Consider the following 16,091-nt stretch of genomic DNA (forward strand, 5'->3'; position numbering starts at 1 on the left):
TACATAAACCAAGGCCTGAAAGCCTCACTTTATAGCAAACCTCTCTAACAGAATACTCAACAGAATACCTCTTTAACAGGGCACTTCAACAAACTTTGCACTATATAATCTCACTTTTCATAAACCTCCACACTAAAGAAACTTCCACCTGGACAACTAGTCCATTAATTGATTGACAGTGCAAACTGACAGACCTTCTGGGAATGAGCTGCTGTTCTCATTCAGCCTGAAACTCAGCCAAGTCTGTGAATATCGTGTTCTTGCTAAGAAAGAGTAAACTCCAGCTGTGAACTGTGGGATTTCCTGCCCAGATAACTTTGTGACTCCAGCCTTCAGAATGTCGCTAGCAGGGACTTCCGGGTTAGCGCCTCCGGCAATGGCAGATTTCCTCTGATCGGGAGGAATCCGCTTCGTGGAAATCAGGGTCTGGACCGCCACGGCGAGGCGGAGACCCATTAAAAACCACAGGCGGGAGAAGCCTGTGGACGTGGGATTCAGCTGGCACCTTTTGCGCCTCCCCTACTCGCGGGGAAACCCGGTTTCGGGGATCCGGAGCGACGTGGGGTGAGCGGTGCGGTGCTTCGAATCGACTGCTTTTTTCACGAAGTGAAGCCGCATTGCTGTTGCCGGAGAATGCTGACTTTTTCCTGTGGACAATTGGACTTTAAACAACTACTCGTGAGTAGAACTGAAAATTGGATTACTAAACATCTTTAATTTGGCACCGAAGTGGGAAGGTTCCAAACAGGAAGTCCGCCTTCCGCTTTTGTAAATAGATTGAAGCAAAGACATTGCAAGCTAAAGTCTGGAAAGTCTTTTGTAAAGGATTAAATCTCCATCGGCTAAAATCACTAAACCCCCCTTGGAAGCAGGCGAAGAGGGGGAAAGTTTAGATTGTTTAAGCCTGCAGGAGAGAGAGTGAAGAAAGATAAATTACCACCGTTTTGAACCTGGGAACGGGCTGCCAGGAAAGATTGATGTTTTGGGAAAGTTCATTGACTGTGAATAAAACGTATGTTGACAGATAGTTAAATAAGAGAAACATATTGATTCCAATGTTTCCTTTTGCACTTAAAAGGAGCAAAATATCTGAAAATCGAAATTAACTTTGTTAACTTTGTTGCTGGACCTGCTTTTAAAAGGACGGATACAAATAGAAATTGTTTCCCCTAGAGGGAGCTTTTGAAACTGTTGCAGGAGTGGAGCTGGGGAATTCTCCAGCTGCAGAGATTAAAGACCGTGAGAATTAGACATTGACCTTGGACAAGAATGTGGACAGAAGAAGCCTTAGTGATTGCTTTTTGCAAAACAAGTGCCTTATTGGAACAGCTTCATGAGAAGATGGATGCGATGACTACTAACATTGACAATTTTGCATGAAAAAGGATTGATTTGGGACAAAAAGTGAATACCTATACAGAAACTACTCAGGAACCGACCCAGGAATCTGCTTTGACATGGCAAGCTGTGGAGAAGACAAAGGAGGAGGTTGTTGTTGAGCCTCAAGTAATACAAGTGGAGAGAGCCTCGGCCTTGTATGAACATAAGCTGTTGTTTTTGAAGACCGAATCTGGAGAAAGCGAGATTTGGAGAGATGGAGTCCCGCTTGGATTGGAGAAGGAAAGTTGGAAAGATCCCCTTATGCAGGGATGTTCTGGCTCTTGGGATCTGGTTTCGGGCCAGGGGGAGATTGGAGTGGCGGGGGCCTTTAACTTTGGAGGGATTTTGAAACATGTTTTGAAATATTCTTTGGATTTTAGTTCTGTATATGGAGAATGGGCTGACCTGTCGAGAAGGAATAAAGACATTGTTAGGTTGGAGTCTGTCGCGATTCCTCGCGGCGCTTTTAGCAGAAACGCTCAGAGTCCCAGGGTTTTCCAGTGCAGTCTTTTTAATGTGAGCTATATACAGGTATTTACAAAAACAGTCCATACAGAGTACCTGCTCCTTAAGGCAAACAAATACTCTCCACCACAGCACCACCACCACAGCACAACCACCACAACCACAGTTACTGTTGAACAGGCTTTCCTTTTTAAAACAGGTGATAGCCAATCACATTAATCACACTCCTGCTGAGTCACTCTGACCCAGCACTTCACAGAGTATTGCATCATCCTGTTGAAGCCTGCAGACTTACTCAGTATCAAGCGAATCCCAACAGAGTCTCCCCGAGATCTACTCCTTAGTGACAAAGGAAGGAAATTAAGAACAAGATCAGCAGAAGACAAAGTAAAGTGCAGGTATAAATATGAAGAAGATCTGCAGAAGGGACATGGAAAAGAGTTAAGAGCCTCAGACAAAAGATCACCAGGTTGATGGACTAGATGGAATGGATAGAAAGGACTGACAGTACCCGAGACCAGGGAGAAGAGACGGTGGATGAAGATTGGAAGAAAGTTTAAAAATCTATTTAGAGAAATATTGTAAAATTAATGAGTGTTAGAAAAATGTTGGAATGAAACTATATGGCTTTAGTAGAAATGTTATAAGGAGTTATGTACAAATAAGTTTTAAGTTTTAGGGTTTTTTATGGTAAGATAAGGTTAAAATAAATTAAGACAATTAAATGACAGAAAATAGTGAAAGATGGAAAGGATCTGCTGAAATAATTAATAACTAGAATACAAAAAATGGGAGGTGTGAGGAGGTCGATGAAACAAGTTAATGAAAGATAAAGGTATGGAAATATTGGATCTGTTTTTAATTTTTTTGCTTTTGTTTTTGGGTTTGATGTATTGTGTGTTTTGTTATTTTTTTTCTTTTTTATATGTATTGACTTGTATTGTTTAATTTCTTTTCTCTCTTTTTCCCCCTCACTTTTTTCTGTAATTTTAAACTCTCAATAAATATCATTTAAAAAACAACAGAATGTCGCCAGCAGGATTCATATGTAGTTGTTGTTTTCATGGAATCCTAGAGTTGAAAGGGACCCCAAGGGTCATCAAGTCCCACCCCCTGCATTGCAGGAGTCCCAGCTAGATCATCCAAGACAGATGGCCATCCAAACTAGGCTTCTTTTATTTCAAGATTGATTACTGAATAGGCTTCTAAGCAGTGGACAAATGAGAACAAATAGCAGCCATAAACCCCTTGAATTTGGCTCTAGGGCATTGGGAGGGAACCTCTCCAGAACAACTCACGAGGAGAGGAGGAAGTGGATCCTTCCATCGGGGAAACTGGAATGCTTGCGTAGGCAGAATAACGTAAACATAAGCTGGAGTACCACCTATTTGCAAAAAGACGAATACCCACAGTTAAAATGCAGAATAAAAGCATTCAATTAAAGTGTTAAAATAGGTACCCATAATTAAAATGTGCAGCAAAGCAATCCTATTGAAATAACACAGCAATTAACAGGAAGGAAACAACAGAGCATTGTGTAGCAGATCATATTTCTGCTGTCTCAGAGGAGGACATTTCCCTTTTTCTTTTAGGGTGCAGTGTGCTTTGAAGATGTCGCTGTTCGTTTCACGGACGAGGAGTGGGCGTTGCTGGATCCTGACCAGAGAGCTCTGCATAAGGACGTAATGGAGGAGAACTGGGGGATCGTGGCCTCTCTTGGTAAGCCTCCGTGTGGGATCATCCTATCTGCCAGGAAATTCAAAAAATACCTCTATGTGACAAACCTCATATATTTTCACAGCGCCCCCTACAACACCTGGGAACCTAACACCCCCACAAGAAATAGTAAATTACAGTTTTTTCTGTGAACAATCTTCCTCCAGTTCTGCCTCCCTCTACCACAGTTGGGCTGATCTGAACTGCCCAGGCCATATTAAATGTCAGCTTCAGAGTTGTTAGGAAAGATAAGTAGCTTCTGTCAGGATTTCTGTTTTTCTTTTTGCTGCTGTCAGTCTTGGGTTGACCAAAGAGACGCCTCACATTGGCGATGGAGGGGATGCCATGACTGGGCCAAACAAAAGAGCCAGGCTGAATGAATCTCAGGTAGTACTAGCAGTAGTAGTAGTAGTAATAATAATAATAATAATAATAATAATAATTTATCCCCTGCCCATCTGACTGGGTTGCCCCAGCCACTCTGGATGGCTTCCAACACATATATAAACATGAAACATTAATAATAACCATCTGATCCCATATAAAAAGTACATTAACTTTAAAATGAACAACTTATACTAGTGGCCAAAATTGTGGAAGCCTATTGGGAAATTGTATTTCTGAGGTTTGATGGCTCATAACACCACTTTTTTTGGGAATAATACCATAAATTTCTATATCAATGGAAAGATTATTTAATGAAGAATGTAATGCAATAACATTTATGAAGGAGTATTTATTAGAACATCAGTCATAAAGAAGAAATGCGAAACACATAGAAAAAAGGAGATGTGCAGAAATTCTCACCATGTCAACTAATACTTGGTTTGGTAACTTCAATTACAACCTTGCAACGTCTTCCCATGGAGTGAACCAAGTTTTTTTTATTTCTGCAGCTGTAATAATGTGAAACCAAGATTGAATTATTGCCTCTATTAATTGCTGGGTTGCCATACAACCCCAGATCATAACACTAACTGGGTGTTTCACAGTAGGTGTAATACATGTACAGTGGTACCTCTGGTTAAGATGATGATGATAGTTTATTTATACCCAGCCCATCTGGCTGGGTATCCCCAGCCACTCTGGTTTGCTTCCAACAAAAATATTAAAATACAATAATCCATCAAATATCAAAAGCTTCCCTAAACAGGGCTGCCTTCAGATGTCTTCTAAAAGTGTGATAGTTGTTTATTTCCTTGACATTGTAGCTTTCTTCGACTTTACCAGTCTAAAGTGGTGGGGTCTGCGTTGCTCCCGGGAGGGAGAAAGGAAGTCAAATGACACCGAGGTTGATTCAGAGAAAGAGTTTATTCTGCTCTCTGGATAGCAGAAGGCACTTGCGTGGTCAGTTCACAGCAAGTCCAAAGAAATGAGAGATACATGCAGTATATATATCCTCCAGGCACCCTCTCCCCCCTTCCCCAGGAATCCAGCCACGTCAGCTTATACACGCACATTGACATCACAGATGTTCCTGCTCCTGTACTCTTAACCATAAAAGGGTGTTCCTGTTCCTGTACTCCTTATCTTGGGGTAAGTAGGTCACCAACTCTAAGAGCACTCCTGGAGCCGTTCCCGGACTAGGTCTGTGCGTCAGAGTGTGGTCAGGATGTAAGATAAGACCCCGATGTGCCATCCCTGCTCCACTCGGAACTGACAAGGCCATCCGTCATTACCAGCCTTCATGGACTGATAAGGGAGAGCGCTTTGTTTATACAGCTGGGTTCCTGTTATGCATTTGCTCAACAGCTCAAGTTAAAGCATTTTAGAAATGCTCCCTTGGAGAAGGAAAAATGCGGGTTTTGGGGCCCGTTTCAGACTAACTGCCCAGTCAGCTTTTAGGTTTTGGAAACCCATTCCTTCAACATCTGATTGGAGGGAAATCAATGGGGTGCCTTCCACTACCGAGAAGGCCCTCTGCCTGGTTCCCTGTAACTTGGCTTCTTGCCGTGAGGGAACTGCCAGAAGGCCCTCGTAGCTGGACCACAGTATTCAGGCTGAATGATGGGGGTGGAGACGCTCCTTCAGGTATACTGGACCGAGGCTGTTTAGGGCTTTAAAGGTCAGCACCAACACTATGAATTGTGCTTGGAAATGTCCTGGGAGCCAATGTAGGTCTTCCAGGACCAGTGGTATATTGTCAGATTTAGCACTTCTCTCACATAAGACATGGAACGCTGGCAGTTTTACTAGTTGAGGTTTATTTAGAAATACAGTGGTACCTTGGGTTAAGAACTTAATCCGTTCCAGAGGTGCATTCTTAACCCAAATCCGTTTTTATCCTGAGACGCGCTTTCGCTCGAATCCCGGGGCAAAGTTTGCTACCAGGAGACCTACTTCCAGGTTAGCGGAGCTCGTTACCCGAAGCGTTTGTAAGGAGGACGGTACATAACCCGAGTTTCCACTGTAGGATATAAATCTTCTCCGATTCTTCTCCTCACGTTTTCCATGCCCTCACTACCAAGCAAGGAGATTTGGGTCTCATTGCTCCAAATAACACTGTCCCATTCTTCCGCTGTCCAGTTAACATGGGTTGTAGCCCAGTTTAATCTTTTCAACCTTTGCTTGAGAGATAACAATGGCTTTTCCCTTAGAATTCTAGCATTTAGACCAGTCCTTGCACTCAGCTTCACATTACATTGCGTCATGTCATCTTGTATACACCCAGATGATTTTCTTCTGTCACGTAGGCACAGTCTCTTCATTCTTCGATCATCACTTGCTGTTGTGCACCTTTTCTTGCCTTTACCAGCCTGATTCTGCAGTGACTAAGTCTCCTTATACCTCTTCAAAAATATAGGAATGCCAGCTTTGCTTATGTTTCCCAAAATCTTTCTTCTAATTTCTTCATAAGTGTAGCCTTGTTCACTTAATAGAAGAAGAAGAAGAAGAAGAAGAAGAAGAAGAAGAAGAAGAAGAGGAGGAGGAGATTTGGATTTGATATCCCACTTTATTACTACCCTAAGGAGTCTCAAAGCGGCTAACATTCTCCTTTCCCTTCCTCCCCCACAACAAACACTCTGTGAGGTGAGTGAGGCTGAGAGACTTCAGAGAAGTGTGACTAGCCCAAGGTCACCCAGCAGCTGCAGGCGGAGGAGCGGGGAAGTGAACCCGGTTCACCAGATTACGAGTCCACCGCTCTTAACCACTACACCACATTGGCTATTTTACATCGCTTTCTGCGTGGACAGTCAACTCTTTGTGCCATTTCTTTAATTTTATTATACTATAGAAACTCACTAAATGAAAAAACACAAAAAACCAATCAATGATAGCAATCACATAACACGCTGAGAAAAGTTAACCTAAGCAAGTTGTACTTCCTTTTTCTAGTTATTTGGCTATAGGTTTTGATAGAATACAGATAATTGAACAAACTTTGTTGCATTACATTCTTGATTGAATTATCTTTCCATTGATACATGATTTTATGATATTACTCCAAAAGAAGTGGTGTTATAAGCCATCAAACCTCTGAAAAACACTTTTTTTCCCAAAAGGCTTCGACATTTTAGACCACTAATGTATATCAAACCAAGCAGCATTCAACAACCCATCAGAGTCTAATAATGAATATATTGGTTAATGACAAACAACAAAGGTAATGAACATCCCCCCCCCAATTCCCTTCAGTTCTTTTCCATTTGTTCCTGAGGCTCAAACCCATTTTTGTCTGCATTGCAGATTGTGATGAATTGGAAATCGAGAACAAGGGTGACCACAACAAAATCCTCAAAGAGGAGAAGCCATGTAAAAATTTGGAGCGTGGGGAGAGCTGCAGTCAGAGCTCCCATTCCACTTCCTATCAACAAAATCTCATTGGAAAGAACCCCTATCAGTCCATGGAGTGTGGAAAGAGCTTCAGGAACAGCTTCTCTTTGAGTTCCCATCAAAGAATTCATACAGGGGAGAAGCCCTATCAGTGTGGGGAATGTGGAAAGAGCTTCAGTAAGAGCTCCAATCTCACTAAGCATCAGAGAATTCATACAGGGGAAAAACCCTATCAGTGTTTGGAATGTGGAAAGAGCTTCACTGAAAGCTACAAACTCACTTCCCATCAGAGAATTCATACAGGAGAGAAACCCTATCAGTGTGTGGAATGTGGAAAGAGCTTCAGTTGGGGCTCCAATCTCACTTCCCATCAGAGAACTCATACAGGAGAGAAACCCTATCAGTGTGTGGAATGTGGAAAGAGCTTCAGTAGGAGAACCGATCTCACTTCCCATCAAAGAATTCATACGGGGCAAATACTCAATCAGTGTGCAGAATGTGGAAAGAGCTTCAGTAAGAGCTCCAATCTCACTTCCCATCAGAGAATTCATACAGGGGAGAAACCCTATCAGTGCATGGAATGTGCAAAAAGCTTCAGGAGGAGCTCCGATCTCACTTCCCATCAGAGAATTCATACAGGGGAGAAACCCTATCAGTGCCTGGAATGTGGCAAGAGCTTCAGTTGGAGCACCGATCTCACATCCCATCAAAGAATTCATACAGGGGAGAAACCCTATCAGTGCCTGGAATGTGGAAAGAGCTTCAGGAAGAGCTCCAATCTCACTTTCCATCAAAGAATTCATAGGGAGAAACCCTATCAGTGTGTGGAATGTGGAAAGAGCTTCAGTACCAGCTCCAGTCTCACTATCCATCAAATAATTCATACAGGGGAGAAACCCTAGCAGTGCCTGGAATGTGGAAAGAGCTTCAGGAAGAGCTCCGATCTCACTTCCCATCAAAGAATTCATTCAGAGGTCAGAAAAACTATTATACAGCTTTAGGAGTCTGTCAAATAGGCACCTTTGTAACCAGACCTTTGGCTGATTGACATCTAATGCCTTTTAAAATTTGGTGGGGAGTGGGGTTACAGATGTGTATCTTGTGTTTTTATGTTGTAACCGTCCTGAGACCTGTAGGTGTAGGGAATAGGCGCCAACTCTTAAAGGCCGATGGGTCTTTGCCCCCCCAATAAAATATTTGAGGGGGGCACCCCCCAGTTGATAGGCATTGCCATTCAAATGACATGCATGCATCACATCATGTGATTTATTATGCGAGGAGAGGCTTACTAAACCCCTTCTATCTTTTATTCAAGTTGGCACCCCGGTATAGGGTGGTATAGAAATTAATTAAATGCATAAATAAAATAAGACCATCTTGGTCGCCTTCAGTTGCACATGTTCCAGCTTGCCAATATCCTTCTTATTATCATTTTTAAAAATTATGTGCCCATCATCTGAGGATTTCAAGGTGGTCCACAACATAAACATACAGGATGAAAGCATGGCTTTCTGAAAAACAAGCAAAGCCAGAGAAATCTCTCTTTCTTTTCTTTTTTTGGATGGAGTTAGAAACTTTGTTAATCAGGGGACTGCTGTTCGTATTTTTGACTACGTGCCATTCTGTGCAGCTTCACACAGAGTCAATTAAGAGTTGGCTGAAGGCCAAGGAGACTGAGCAGAGGGGAGTAATTCTGCCTGGAGATATGAAACCTTGGATACAGCTTTACCATTGGTTGAGAGTTCACACAGGCATGATGACTTATGACCTTACCGACTGGAGTGTGTGTTGGTTGGTGTGGTGTTCTGAGAGAAAAGAGTCGTTTGGAGTTTGTTAAGAGAGAGCTAGTTAAGATCTGTATCTGTTCTTGTATATAGTAACTTTTAGAGTCTGCTGAAAATAATAAACACCTCTAAGTAACCATGTTACTGGTTGCAGCATTTTGTTCCTGCTTCGTCCATCCTGCCTGCAACTGATTGCTTTCTGGAACTCTCCGTCAGGGTAGCGGCCGGTCCTGATCCCCCGCTCCCTGTTCCGCCCGAAGGTGAGTACTTCTCCTGTGAGTACTCAGGTCGCTCCTTATCTCAGACCTTAGTCTCTGCAGCTCGGGAGATGTCAGTGGGTTACTAGGCCCAGGGGCCACCTGAGCCTCCCTTGACCAAACCGGTAGTGGAGCAGCTGTAAGTGATGGCCCAGCTGAAGTCAATGAGGTCATTCCCGCATCTGGAGCCAGGGCAGGCTCAGGCTCCTGACTGCCCGGCTGGTGTTTGTTGCAGGAGAACCTGTGCAGACTGGGACTTTTCAGGATCAGGCCCCAGACTTGGTTCAGATGGTGCCTGAGGCAAAGGATCGGGTGCAGACTGAGTCTCCTCTGGTTCCAAGTCCGAGCCCAAGTCCCAGGCCATCACAATGGCAGTATAAAAAAACCAAGAATTAAACACAAATTTATAACAGGTAAAAAACATAGAGGTGGACTGGTGCTACCTGACCTAAATTCATATTACGATGTTGTCTGTTTAAATTGGCAAAAATAGTGGATTGTATTAAAAGATGGTGATTTAGAAGGGTTTAATAATTGTTATGTTTGGCATGCGTATTTAGCTTATGAAAAAGGGAAATTACACAGGGATTTACGAATCATGTCATAAGGAAACCATTATATAAAACATGGACAAAATAGAAGGATCTCCTAGAACCGAAAACACCATGGTGGGCATCACCTCTAGAAGCAATTACAATAAAAAAGAAAATATGGAATTAGAATGGGCCACATATTAAGATCTAATTAGGGGGAAAGACAATAAATTGGTAATTAAAGATTATGAGGAAACACCTTATGAGTTGGATCCAATACCATCAATTGTGTTCAGGACAGATAAGAAAAATGGTTTCTCAAATGAACCTTCATTATTAGAAAAAGGGTTATTACAAAACCAAACCAAGGTAATATAAAAAATGTATGATACATTATTGGAGTGGGAGGTCAAAGATGAACAGGTCAAGGAGGTAATGATCAAGTGGGCTTTATATATTGGGAAAACCATTAACAGCATTAACTGAGGAGATTTCACCCCTCCCATACCCAAGAATCTCCTGATGATCTCCTGATGGTCTCTGCTGACTCTCCAGAGAGGAGGAGGCGTGTCCTGCCTATCTACTTATTCTGCCCAGCAACATAACTGTGTGTGAGAGAGAGTCAGTCAGTCAGTCAGTGTATCGGAGAGAGTGAGAGTGTTAGAGATCCTAGAGATAAGATTGCTGCTAAGAGCAGCTGCAGACTCTCAGTGTAGCATTGATTTATGCTTAGAATATTCAGCTCTGTATATAGTTTTGTATCATAGTTGTAGTTATAGAATAAAAGGAAGATATTTTACAGAGCTGCTCTCCGAGTGGTTTATACTCTGCAAGACTCTGCAAAACTCTGCTGCGCAACGACTGTATTATTGAGACAGTGAATCTGGTGCTCTCAGCTCTAAGCTGTGAGTCCACAGCACTGTGACCTGTTCCTGTGAGAAAGGAGGTCTCTGGCGGTGCTACCCAGCTCGCCTAGCCCAGTCGGAGTTGAGGTGCATGAGTCCAGTTGGTGCACTGGCTCTAGGGCGATGCTGACATCGGTTATGGGCCCAGTCGTTGTTCCAGTCGTCTGACCTGGCGTTGTTCCAGTCATCCCAGGCGTCCCAGGCGTCCCAGTCGCCAGAGGTTTCTGTTGCTGATTGCCGGACGGTGGAACGGACGCTGCATGCTGGACTGATTTGCGGTGCCCAGAAGCAGAGCTGTTTTGGAGCAGAGTGTTCAAGCTGCCGCTGTTGCTGTTGCTGCTGCTTGATTTATGGAGGTATGTTGCTGACTGCCAAAGAAAGAAGATAGCATCCCTGTTTGCCTGTTAATTGCGCTCTGAGTGGGAGAGAGAGTGGCTGAGGGAGTCAAGGCTTTATCTGTGTTGCACGAGGGAAGTGTCTTGCTCTAAGTAATAGCAGACATGGCCTGTGCACATTCTGGCCAGTTGGCTCTGTCCTTTCCTCTCCTCACGCCTGAAACCTATGCAGTTTGGCAAGTAAAGATGAAAGCGCTTTTACAGAGGGAGAAGCTATTTCACACGATAGAAGATGACCCTCCAGATAAGGATGATGATGATTGGGCTGAGTGGCATGCTGCAGATATGAAAGCCCGAGGGACAATTATTTTGAGTGTTTCAGACCACTTGCTGGTGAACTTAGAGGGTCAAGAGACTGCACAAGCTGTTTGGCATAAGTTGAGAGATATGCATCTGAGGCAGAATGCTGGTTCCAGTGTGATTTTCTTTAAGAAGCTGTGCAGGCTGCAGTTGGAGAAAGGTGGTGATTTGCCTAGCCATCTATCTCAATTAAAGCGTCTCAGACAGGACCTTGTTCAGCGAGACCTGGCTATTTCAGAGGCTGTGTTTGCAATGTTAATGATCAATAGCCTAGATGAGTCTTATGATGGAGTAGCTGCCCAGATTTCCACGATGCCTTCTGACCGGCTAACAGAAGATTATGTGTCTAGCGTGCTTCTGAATGAGTGGGATCGCAGACAGGCTGTTAAAGAAAGCCGGGGCTGTGCTGTTAAAAATGTGCTTGAAAATGTGCCTGAGTCTTCAGCAGGGGAAAGTGAAAGTGAAACTGCTGCTGTTAAAGCTTTGAAATTGAAGCGGTGCTTTTCGTGTGGAGCACAAGGCCATTTGAGTTTCCAGTGCAAGAAATCTTCAAAGAAGAAGGGAAACTTCAGAGGCAGAGGGGGAGGAGGACGAAATCCCCATGTACCTGCTACTTCAAAGGCCTTGATCTCTCGCTGTTCCAGTCAACGTGGGCGGAGTTTCTTCGTGGTCGACTCTGGCTGTTCAAACCACGTGGCCAAAGATAAGAATCTCTTTGTTCAGCTTGAGAAGCAAGAGAAAGAAATTCATCAAGCAGATGGGACAGTTCTCACGAGTATGGCTCAGGGAACTGTGTTCTTAAAGAGCCTGAATGCAACTATTAAGAATGTCCTGTATGCGCCTGATATTCAGGACAATTTGTTGAGTGTTTCCCAGCTTGATCGTCAAGGGTTTAAGGTGGTGTTTGCTAAATCTCGCTGTGAAATTCTTAGAGGTGGCAAGCTCATTCTGTATGCAAAATGTGTAAATGGATTGTACCAATTGCCTTTTGTTTCAGGTACAGGCACTGCAGAAGCAACTGAGAAAGAGTGTTGCAATTTATCTGTAGATAAGAATGAGAAGTTGCATGACCAATGTATTCATTATTACCATCGCGTTTATGGTCATCTGAATTTCCAGGCTGTGGCAAAAATGCCTGATATGGTTCAGGGTATGAAGTTGAAAGAATGTCCCTACCACATGAAATGTGTTTCTTGTGCTGAGAGTAAGGCAAGGCAAGCTCCCAAAGGTACAGAGTCTGGGAGAGAGGCCAAGAAACCATATGAAGTCATTCATGCAGACTTAGTGGGGCCTCTAGCGCTCTCTAGAGGCAATTCAAGGTTTTTCATGGTTCTGATAGACTCCTATTCGAAATATGTTTGGGTCTATATGCTGCAGAAAAAGTCTGAAGCCTTTACCAAGTTTCGCCAGTTTTGTAAATGGCTCAGAAATGTACATAATGAGAATGTACGTTTTCTTTTAACAGACAAGGGTGGAGAATTTTGTTCAGAAGAGTTTGAGAGTTTTCTTTCTGAACAGGGCATTGAGCATAGGACGGCCACGCCCAGATCACCCTGGCAGAATGGTTTATGTGAGAGAGTAAACCAGACCCTGCAGCAAGGAATCAGAACACTGTTACATGATTCAGGGCTGCCCAATCCTTTTTGGGCTGAAGCTCTTTCGTTTTTCTGTCATGTGTATAACAGGAGATACCAGTCTAGTGTAAATTGCACCCCATATGAGATGCTTCACGGAAGAAAGCCATGTGTAAAGCATTTTAAAATTTTTGGTTCGGAGGTTTGGGTGCACACCTCGCAGGGTGACAAACTGAGCAAGCGTGGAGAACATGGTGTTTTCCTAGGATATGAGAAAGGGTCTTATCGTGTTCTGATCACAGACACGAAAACCATAAGGCTGACCAGGAGTATTGATGACAATCCACAATGGGACAGAGTTGGCGTTTTTCAGTGCCATCCCATTTGTGATGATGGTGCAAAAGGGGCAAAGAAAGTTAAGAGGGAGGCAAGTGTTATTGGTGATGATAATCCTGATGCCAATGTAGTTCCAGATGATGGCACAGATTATCAGAGCCCAAAAGCCTCAGGTGAGTCTGACGCTGACTCAGACTTAGCAGCTTCATATACTTTAGCTCCCCATTCTCCCAAAGAGGAGGAAGCACCAGAACAAGAGGATCAGAGAGTTTTGCGCAGATCCGAGAGAACAACCAAGGGTGTACCACCGAAAAGGTTTTCTGAAGAGTTTGCAAAGACTGCGGTCACAAGCAACTCTGGTGGGGTTTTCATTTTTTTTTTAAAGCAATTTATTAAGTTTTACAATAAAAATAAACATGATAAACAATGTAACATTGATCTTAACATATTTTCACATTTTCTTTGGACTTCCTCACATCTCCCGCTCCCATTTTCATCGTTAAAACATTTTGTCAGCAATTTATCATCTTATTTAAATTCTTATATCCCTTCTATATTTCCTAATCTTATAATTCTCAGAAGAAGCTAAATTTCACAGTCTTACTTATTTTCTTAAAAACTTCTAAATTTAGTGGTGCTCAGTTATTTTGATCTAGCATCTTATTTAACATTCACTCAAATTGCAATACTTTTGTAAATAGTTCTTAAATTTCTTCCAGTCCTCCTCAATCCTCTCTTCTCCCAGGTCACGGATTCTGCCGGTCATTTCAGCCAGTTCCATGTAGTCTATCAGTTGTATCTGCCATTCTTCCAGTGTGGGTAGATCTTGAGTTTTCCAATGTTTTGCGAGAAGTATCCTTGCTGCTGTTGTTGCATACATAAAAAATGTCTGGTCCTTCTTTGCCACCCCTTGGCCGACAATACCCAAAAGGAAAGCCTCTGGTTTCTTAGTGAAGGTATATTTAAATACCTTTTTCAGTTCATTATAAATCATTTCCCAGAACGCCTTCACTTTAGGGCAAGTCCACCAGAGGTGGAAGAACGTTCCCTCGCACTCTTTGCATTTCCAACACTTATTATCAGACAGGTGGTAGATTTTAGCAAGTTTGACTGGGGTCATATACCATCTATAAATCATTTTCATTACATTTTCTTTCAGGGCGTTACATGCAGTAAATTTCAATCCATTACTCCACAACCTCTCCCAGTCCTCAAACATGATATTATGCCCAATGTCCTGTGCCCACCTTATCATAGCCGATTTAACCGTTTCGTCTTGTGTATTCCATTTCAACAGCAAGTTATACATCCTTGAAAGTACCTTAATCTTTGGTTCTAACAATTCTGTTTCTAATTTCGATTTCTCCACCTGGAACCCTAGTTTCTTATCATTTTTAAAAACTTCTTTAATCTGAGCGTAATGTAACCAATCTCGCACTTTGTCTTTCATTTTCTCCAGACTCTGCAATTTCCAATTGTCTCCATCCTTTTCTAGTATTTCCCAATATTTTGGCCATTTAGCCTCCATATTGGGTCTTTTTCGGGCCTTGGCTTCCAAAGGTGAAAGCCACCTTGGTGTTTTATTTTCCAGCAAGTCTTTATATTTTGTCCAGACATTAAACAATGATTTTCTGACAATATGGTTCTTAAAGGCCTTATTTGCTTTAACCTTGTCATACCATAAATATGCATGCCATCCAAAGGTATTGTTGAACCCTTCCAAATCTAACACATCAGTGTCTTCAAGAAGTAGCCAGTCTTTTAGCCAGCAGAACGCTGCGGCTTCATAATACAACTTTAAGTCTGGCAGGGCAAAGCCCCCTCTTTGTTTTGCATCGGTTAATATCTTAAACTTAATTCTGGGCTTTTTGCCCTGCCAGACAAACTTAGAAATGTCTCTCTGCCACTTCTGAAAGCACTCCGTTTTGTCCAAAACCTGAAGTGTTTGAAATAAGAACAACATCCTTGGCAATACATTCATCTTGATAGCAGCAATTCGGCCTAACAAAGAAAGTTTCAATTTTGACCAACTATCTAAGTCTCTCTTAATTTCTGTCCAACATTTTTCATAATTGTCCTTAAATAGACTTAGATTTTTTGCTGTTATGTTTACCCCTAGGTATTTTACTTTTTTAACCACATTAAGTTCCGTCTCATTCTGAAACCGTTCTGACTCTGTATTAGTCAAGTTTTTCCCCAAAACCTTAGTTTTCTGTTTATTTAATTTAAATCCAGCCACCCGACCAAAGTCATTAATCAATTGTAATACTCTTTTCGTACTGGGCTCTGGCTTCTGCAAGGTCAAAACCAGGTCATCTGCGAAAGCTTTTAATTTATATTGTTTCTGACCGACCTGAATTCCTTCCACCAACCGATCCCTTCTAATCATGTTCAATAGCACTTCCAGAACCGAAATAAATAACAAAGGGGAGATAGGGCAACCTTGTCGTGTCCCTTTTTCAATTTTAAACTCTTCTGTAACCACATTATTAACTATCAGTTTAGCTTTCTGTTCTGAATATATCGCCTCAATCCCATTCTCAAAACCCCGTCCCACTCCCATCTCTTTCAAATTTCCCATCATAAATTTCCAGGAGATATTGTCAAAGGCCTTCTCCGCATCTATAAAAATTAAAACTGCTTTTGTATTTATGTCTGTTTGCAAAAGTTCC

At 42.5% G+C, this 16,091-nt stretch overlaps 1 protein-coding gene across 1 annotated transcript in view; it reads left to right on the plus strand.

The window, feature by feature from the left end:
* Positions 1-9,258, plus strand: part of LOC308475178 (uncharacterized protein) — a 76,438-nt gene extending 67,180 nt beyond the window's left edge. The window contains exon 6 of the mRNA XM_081002165.1: positions 7,249-9,258. Within this exon, the coding sequence (XP_080858291.1) occupies positions 7,249-8,237 (989 nt within the window). The 3' untranslated portion in view covers positions 8,238-9,258. The remainder of the gene's footprint in view (positions 1-7,248) is intronic.
* The last annotated feature ends 6,833 nt before the right edge of the window (positions 9,259-16,091 follow it).

This window comes from Podarcis pityusensis, assembly GCF_964106645.2.
Source record: "Podarcis pityusensis genome assembly, chromosome: 4".
In the NCBI taxonomy this organism is placed as follows: Eukaryota; Metazoa; Chordata; class Lepidosauria; order Squamata; family Lacertidae; genus Podarcis; species Podarcis pityusensis.